This window comes from Lichenostomus cassidix, chromosome Z (genome assembly GCF_008360975.1).
Source record: "Lichenostomus cassidix isolate B80296 chromosome Z, HeHo_3.0, whole genome shotgun sequence".
Classification (NCBI taxonomy): domain Eukaryota; kingdom Metazoa; phylum Chordata; class Aves; order Passeriformes; family Meliphagidae; genus Lichenostomus; species Lichenostomus cassidix.
The window spans coordinates 5,769,652-5,777,489 of NC_139511.1; the positions used below are offsets into that span (position 1 = coordinate 5,769,652).

Here is a 7,838-nt window from a genome sequence, read left to right on the forward strand (position 1 = left end):
TAGAAAGAGTGGTATTTGTTCGAGCTCCCATTACTCATCACACACTTTAAACAACCCATACCATCAAGCCCAATGCTAATATGGCTCCTTGTTAAATATTTCTGATGGGTTACATCCTTGTGTGAAGAAGGAATTAGGATTTAAAGCTGCTATTTATGCTTATATAAGCATTGTGTATGAACATTGCATATTCAAATTGCAGAACAAATATAACCCGTACAGTGTAGACACTGCAATAACACAAAGACACTTCTCCCTTCAACACTTCCCTGTTCACAAATGGGTTAACCAATTCTGTGCTTGCAAATCATCCCTTCTGGCATCTATTGTGGCACTGAACCAGGGGAAGTCACACATAAATACTGTAGGACCATGAAAATCTCTCCAAATATGAACTTGTCTCCAGGGGACACAACTTCCAATAATGTAGTGGGACACCCAGGTTTCTTGTGTTCTCTTTTGTCATGATGGGTTTGGAATTCACAGATTAACAGAGGGGTTAGAGTTGGAAAGGACCTTAAAGACCTTCTAAAGAGGTCTTCTTAATAGACATTCTTAAAGACCTTCTTAAAAACCCCTCTGACATGGGCAGGGACACTTTCCAGTAGACCAGGTGGCTCAGACTCTGTCCAACCTTTTGCAAATACCCAAGGACACCTTTTTATCTGTTTTACAAGGTCAGATTTCCATGCTCATATTCACAGATGGCTCCAGTCTCCCGCAGAGGATTGCTGGCTTTGTCACTCTTATCTCCACAAGGCACCAGAGGGCCAGCTTTGGATGGCTCTCCCTGCTCCAAAGGGGAGGCCCCAGGGACCTGCTACTGCCTTTGCTCCTTCCACTTGCCCTTCCAGGCTCAGTGATTTCCTGCCACTTCCTCCACATCTGTCTGAGACAACCAGAAGAGAGAAGGGGCTGTGGATGCAGCTTCTGACAGAGAGCTGGGAACTCTCCACTGAGTCTTTTATTCTCCTGCCACTAAGCTGTCAGGCTGCCTCCACAAAACTCGTCCTGCTTGGAAAGGGGCTGGTGTGAGCAGCAGGAATTGATGCTGGCTGGAACATTTGCAAGAGCTGGACAAAAGAAGCATCTGCAGGAAGGCCACCAGCTGCCCTTTGCCAGCAGCCCAAGGTGGGAAGGTCCCCTTTGCAGGCCATCCCTGCACAAGGCCAGCCTGGCCTGTTCCAGCACCAAGAACACCTTTCAGCACTGGCTTTGGGGCTGGCCTTGTCCCTCACTCTGGAGAAGCAGGTCGCTGTCAGAACTCACATATCCACAGTTCCTGGCTGGGTTAGCATGTCTTACCCCAGACTGCCCTAGAGACAGCAAGACACAGAGGCTCAATCTGCAAGAAAAGGGGATTTGGTTCCAACTTTCCCCTTGGACCAGCATGCAGCAAGCCCACCTGGGCCTCCTTCAGCTCTCTTTGTGGGCTGCCAGTTAGCTTCTGTTGGGAATGTAAAGCTTTTACTCTACTTTGCAAAGCAAATAATGGTGCAAATCCAGCTACACCAAAGCTGAAATTTCACTCTAAACATTACAATTTTCACTGTCCCCTATTCAAGCCAAGAAAAAACCCAAACTTGACAGTGAAATCTGTGTGAGATGGAAGCACAGTGTCCTCCAAGATCATTCATGAGTAGAACATTATTCCAGGGGAAGACTGGCAAAACCAGAGTTTACTGATGCTTCATAAAAAGCTTTCCAAAACCTTCCTACCTGTGGTGGTATTGCAGCCTCCTGAGTTCCTGAAGCCCTTACTCACCTCAGGCTCACTTTGGGCAGGAAGGGGATGGTTCTGTTTGTGAGATGTGGGGACAGGAGGAGGGAAGACTTTGCAAAGGCTGTCACCAGGGCAGGGCTGTTTTCATTCATGGTGACAAGTGGTAGTACTTAAGTTTTTTATTTAATGTGAATGAGGGAGGTGCTGAAGGGCAAAACTTCTCAGGAATAAGGACATGTTGCACTTCCAAAACAAGAGGGAAGTGTCATTCATCTTTCATGGAAGGTGTTAAGTTATTAACAAATTGTTTTTGCTGACGATGTACCTAGACAGCACAGATTTAGAGCATTTTATCAGACTCCCAGAGTATCCTCACATCTGTTTTGCCACATTTTCTCTCTCTGTTTCATTGTGAATGATTTCTCCTCCCCGGGTGGCTCCTGCTTGGAGCTCTCCGCTCAGTGGAGTCCCGTTTGCTCAGCAGGCCTTTGCAGCGAGTTATTCCCCAGCGTGTGGCTCTGCTGCCATCCCAAATCTGCGGTTTCACTGCCAGCCTGACTGAGACTGGGGAGCTGCTGGGCATGGCTGGAGAATTTCACAGCCAAAAACCTCCAGCACCATCATGTTCCCGTCTGCTCATTGCTTCTGGTAGCACCAATGTACACCTATTTCACTTTGCACATTTATTTTATTGCAGATTTTTACACCTGCACTACTGATACAAATACATAAAAACCAACTGATTTTTAAAAATTAAATTTATTATAAATTGCTACACCCATGCTGCCAATATATCAATTCACAAATATCAACTGAAGTTAAAAAAACTAATTTATTTTTACAATCATGCAATGCAAATTTATACAAATACCAACTTAGATTAAAAAAACCTAATTTATTGTAACCCTCTATGACCACACACTATATACAGAGATAAATTTACATGTAACAATTTGATTTATTACATATTACTAAAACTCTACTGCCCATACATGAATACAGAAATATCAGTACCCTTCCCTAAATAACCCAAGGCCTACAACTAGAGAAACAGAATTTCAAAACTATACCAATACATGCATATTTAAATATAACAAAGTAAAATATATAAGTGTAACAATGTACGGTGTATATATATATATTATTACCTATAAAAAGATATTTATAAACATATACACAGGAATCCTATCTATAAATAGACAGCTCACAATGTACCAGAATAAAAATCCATACTACTCCAATAATACAATGCACCTCTACAAACGTACACATATGCAAATGTAACAAAACATGGATGGAAATACCCGTATGCTTTTAATTTAAAGAACAACGCTACACATCTGTAAACAAAGTCAGGAGGGATGCCAGCTGCTGATGGTCACAGGCGCTCCCTCAGTCTCTTCTTCCTGTGCAGCGCAGCCCTCCTGGAAATGGACAGCAGATGGGATATCTGGGAAGCAAAGGGAACACTGAGTCAGTATCAGGACATTTCCCTCGGCAGCACCTGCACTAGTGTGAGGGAAGAGAAAATCTCAGAGCCTCCCCAGCAGGGTGAGAAAGAAAAAGCTGCAGGCCGAGCGGGCCAGGCTGCTGTGAGCGCAGCCCCGGCGGGACTGTCCCGCAGCCCCCGGCAGCCCGGGGGGCACGGCACGGCACAGCACGGCACGGCACGGCACGGCACGGCACGGCACGGCACGGCACGGCACGGCACGGCACGGCACGGCACTGCTGCCTTGCCCAAGGACAGACAGCCCCTGGGCCGGCCGGGCAGCTGCGCTGAGCAGCCCCAGCACGGGCAGTGCCCACGGCCAAAGCCCGCGCCACCCTCAGCCCAGCCTGCCTCACCGGCCCTGTGGCCTCACCCAGGCTCTCGGGTGGCAGCAGCGGCAGCTCCCCGTTTGCTGCTGTTGCTGGTGGCCTTCAGCTCCTCCCTGATGGCTCTTGTCACTCCCTGGATCTTCTGGAGGACTTCAGGGCAGCTGTGGCAAAAGTGGAGGCTCTGAAATTGGTTCCAAGGCCTGGCAGAGCCACAGTCCTGGACCCCTCTGGGCTCTCTGCTGACTTCCTCCATCCCCTCAGCCCTGCCATCCCCTCAGCAAACTTGCAGCCTCCCAGGCCCTTCAGACCCCCACAGTGCTCTCACCCCACTCAGTCCCTTCAAACCCACCCTGTCCCCTTTCACCCCACCCAGTTCAGACTGTACCACTTCCCTGTCCCCTCAGTCCCCACCATCCCCATCAGCTCCTCCACACACCTCAGCCCCACAGCTCCCCCCTGCTCTCCTAGGTTCCCTCCATCCCCACCATCCCCTATGCTCTCCCACATCCCTCAGCCCCACCACGACCTCAACATTTCCATCCCTTCAGTGTCACCCCTCCTCAGCCCCCTCAGCCCCTCAGTCTCACCATCCTTCAGCAGCTCCTCGGGGGACACCAGCTGCTCCCACCGCTGCAGGGACACCTGGGGCTCCAACTGCTGCTCCGCCCGGCCCGGCTGCCAGCTCGGACCCAGCACGGGAAGAGGGGACAGAGGGGGCACAGGGGAAAAGCAAGGGGTGAGAGAGGAAGCAAAGCAGAGAAAGTGGTTAAAAAGCAGCCTATATTTATACAAATACCAATCTACGTACCTAAAACTTTACATACCCCTGAATGTATAAATATAACTATACCCATTAATAACTAGAACTATATATATTAAAATGTATCTAAACATGTATAAATGAAACTATACACTTCTATGCCTACATATACAAAACAGAAACTATATACATCTACAACTACATATCAAAATTTATCTATACAGATCTACAATAACTACTATGAAAACATATAAATAGAAATTATATACATCTATTGCTGTTATTACAGACAGAGACATTACACCTGCCTGATGTTCATCGGCTCTGTCTCTGTCTCTTCCTCCCACACAGGGCAGCCCTTCCGGAGAGCTGGATAGGACACGAGTGTCTGGGAAGCAAAGGGAACACTAAGTCAATATTGGCACTTGTGCACATTTCGCTTTAGCAGCAATTGTACTTCTATCAGGTATGGTTAAATATGGCCTGAAAGGCAGACTCTAACTTGGGCATTTGAAGCCTACACTTTAAAGAACAGGGATCCTTCCAAGTTTCCCAAAGTATTGAAATATCCCAAGAAAGTCTCAGCACTCACAGTGCAAAAGGCACCAAGGAGAGCTTGAAAAGCACACGGTCCCAGTTCACACAAAGAAGCTCATCCTTGTTCTTTCTCTGTGCTGACAGAGAGCCCTCAGTCCTCACTGAAATGGCTGAAGTGGAAAGGTGCTGTCAGCTGAGTTATGAACCAAACTGGGACAGCCAGCTTGGTGACACAAGTGCCAGAAGGTCAGCTTTATTCACTGCTCTCTTGTCACAGCCCAGGACTCAGGGTCAGTGCCGCCAGAGAAGCGTGCAGGGCAGGGCTCCAGCGGGGAGGCTGTGCCAGTGCCCTGCTTGAGCTCAAGGCACCAGGAAGCACCAAGCCTGCAGACAAGAACTCAACTCCTCTGATCTCCCTTCCTGCCAGAGGCAGGCTCACAGCAGCCATCTCAGACCTCTCAAAACCAAGCTGGCTCTCTCCTTACCAAGCTCCTCGGGTTCCAGAGAACTGTTCTCGCGGCTCACGGTGCCAGGCAAAGCTCTCTCTGCTGGATCATTGTTCTCAGGCTCCCCTCCTGAAGACTCTGGGGTGACACCAGTGCTCTCCTTGATGGAAAAAGAGAAAGAAATAAACTGTTCTTGCCAATGACACAAAGCACCTGGTTCAACAACTCCATGGCTCACACACTTCCTTGTTCTCACCCAGGAAGTCTGGCTCCCAAATGCCTTCAACGGTGGAGACTGACTTCTCAAAACACATCCAAAAGCTGCCAAAGCTGACCAGGTGGAACGTGGGGGACACACTGAACACATGACGTGGGCACTAAGTCCTGCCAGCTCCTGGCACAGGGATGTGCTCCTCCCTCCAACTGCCCTGAGCACAACAGCCTCATCCAGGCTGCAGCTTTGCCACCACTGGATGGGAACACACATCTCTTGGCACAGAGATGCCCAAGAGGAAGGTGCCTGAGCTCCGGAACCCAGAGAGCAAGACTGGCCAGTTTGCCCAGCTGAGGATTTCCCAGACACAACCTTGACTGGAGGCTGCTGAGAGCACCAGAAAGCTGCAGCTGCAGCACATCTCCTCACACGGCTCTGGCAGCGCCTACACGCACAGCAGGGCTCACACAGCAGCAGCAGCTGCAGCGCAGCCCTGGCTCTGCCTTGGCCTTCCAGCCAAAAGGAGGCACAGCCCACAGCTGGTGCTGTAACACAGGCTCCTCTCACATGCCCCTCCCTGCTGGGGAGACTTTGCCTCCAGTGGCAATTCTCAAAAAATTTCTATTATTTTACATCAAACAAGATATCTTAGAACCTACAAAGCATCACCATGAATGACGCCCTTGCCCTAGGGATTCTTCCCAGGAAAAGGAGCACACAAACGTGGTAAACACAGGCTCACACCCTACATTTTCACTAAAGGGGGGTGACTTTTTCATTCCCTCTTCTTTTAGAAATTTTGCTTCACCCAGAACAATTAAATAACTAAATGTTAATTAAATAAATTCAATTCAAGAAACCTCTCCTTGTCAGCCATACAACAACATTCAAAGCTGTCAGTCCACCTCCTTTTGTTGACATCCAATGGAGTTACCTGATTCCTGTCAGACACGGATCTCCTGATCTCCCTCAGTTTCCGCAGAACTACATCAGGATGCCATATCGGCAATTCCTCTTCCTCACATCCATGCCATGGGGAGCTGCAGGCTGTTGGTGCTGGACTTGTCCTGGAAGGGCCTGGAGGCAGCTCGGAACTCTCAGGCGAGGCAGCACTGAGATGCTGCCACGAGGCAGCTGTGCAGCAGGAGAAGAGGAAGGAAGAAAGGAAGCAAAGGGAAGACTGGGTCAGTATTGCTCTGCGGCTATGTTTCCTTTGGCAGCAACTGTACTTCCACCACGGAAAAGCTCAGATCCTTCCAAGAAGGGTGAGCAAGAACAAAAACCAAACCTATTCTGTGGGTTTCAAACAACCAATTCCTGGTCTATTTAGCTCTCCCCTATTCGTTCAACTGTCTCAGAAAACTGTCCCTGTGCAATTCCTTGGCAGGAGGCAGCTGCCAGAACCCCAACTGCCAGAACCCCAACTGCCAGGGGTTTTCCCCTCAGCTCCAAAGGGACACGAGGCTCCCTCCAGCTGGCCCTGAGCACGACCGAGCCCTCGGCACTCACACGCACTCACGGAGAGCTCGCCAAGCGTGCCCGTGGCCGGGCAAGGAGCAGCGGCAGCCACGGCGCGGGGCTGGGCCAGCTGCAGGCCGAGCGGGCCAGGCTGCTGTGAGCGCAGCCCCGGCGGGACTGTCCCGCAGCCCCCGGCAGCCCGGGGGGGAGCACGGCACGGCACGGCACGGCACGGCACGGCACGGCACGGCACGGCACGGCACGGCACAGCTGCCTTGCCCAAGGACAGACAGCCCCTGGGCCGGCCGGGGCAGCTGCGCTGAGCAGCCCCAGCACGGGCAGCGCCCACGGCCAAAGCCCGCGCCACCCTCGGCCAAAGCCCGCAGCTCCCAGCCCCGTGCTCTCACCGGCGCTGGGGAGATGCCCGGCGGGGCCGGCCGGCAGCGGCCGCTCCCTGTGCAGCAGGTGGAAGCTGCACGGAGGGCGCCTGAAGCCGCCCGGCCCGGCAGCCGCTTGGCGCCGCCGCTTCTTGACCTCCCTCCGGCGCTTGACGCGCAGCAGGAGCTGGGGGCGGTCCCGGCGAAACCTGGGGTTGCTGTAGTGGAGCCAGGCGCCGGCATCGCCCTGCAGCTTGCGAAAGCCGTAGCGATACAGCTGTCGCACGAAGCTGGCGAAGCGCGTGGCTCGGAAGGTGTGCGGGGCAGGCCCCTGGGCGCCGGCCGGGCTGAGCAGCTCCCGCTCGAAGAGCGAGCGGTCGATGAGCAGCCCCCGGGCCAGGCTGTCCCAGCGCACGGAGCGGACGCGGGGGCTGTTCACCAGGTGCCACAGCTTGGCGGGGAAGGTGCGGGGGCTGAGCCCGGGGGGCAGAGGGGACTCGTCCAT

General features: G+C 52.0%; 1 protein-coding gene across 1 annotated transcript; it reads right to left on the minus strand.

Moving 5' to 3' along the window:
• Positions 1-2,466: 2,466 nt before the first annotated feature.
• On the minus strand, positions 2,467-7,838 carry LOC146424300 (uncharacterized). The gene is made up of 6 exons (XM_085042830.1): positions 7,364-7,838; positions 6,433-6,632; positions 5,324-5,444; positions 4,129-4,689; positions 3,586-3,702; positions 2,467-3,173 (listed from the first exon to the last, which is right to left on the minus strand). The coding sequence occupies exons 1-4, from the start codon at positions 7,836-7,838 to the stop codon at positions 4,514-4,516; spliced, it is 972 nt and encodes a 323-aa protein (XP_084898956.1). The 3' UTR covers positions 2,467-3,173; positions 3,586-3,702; positions 4,129-4,513.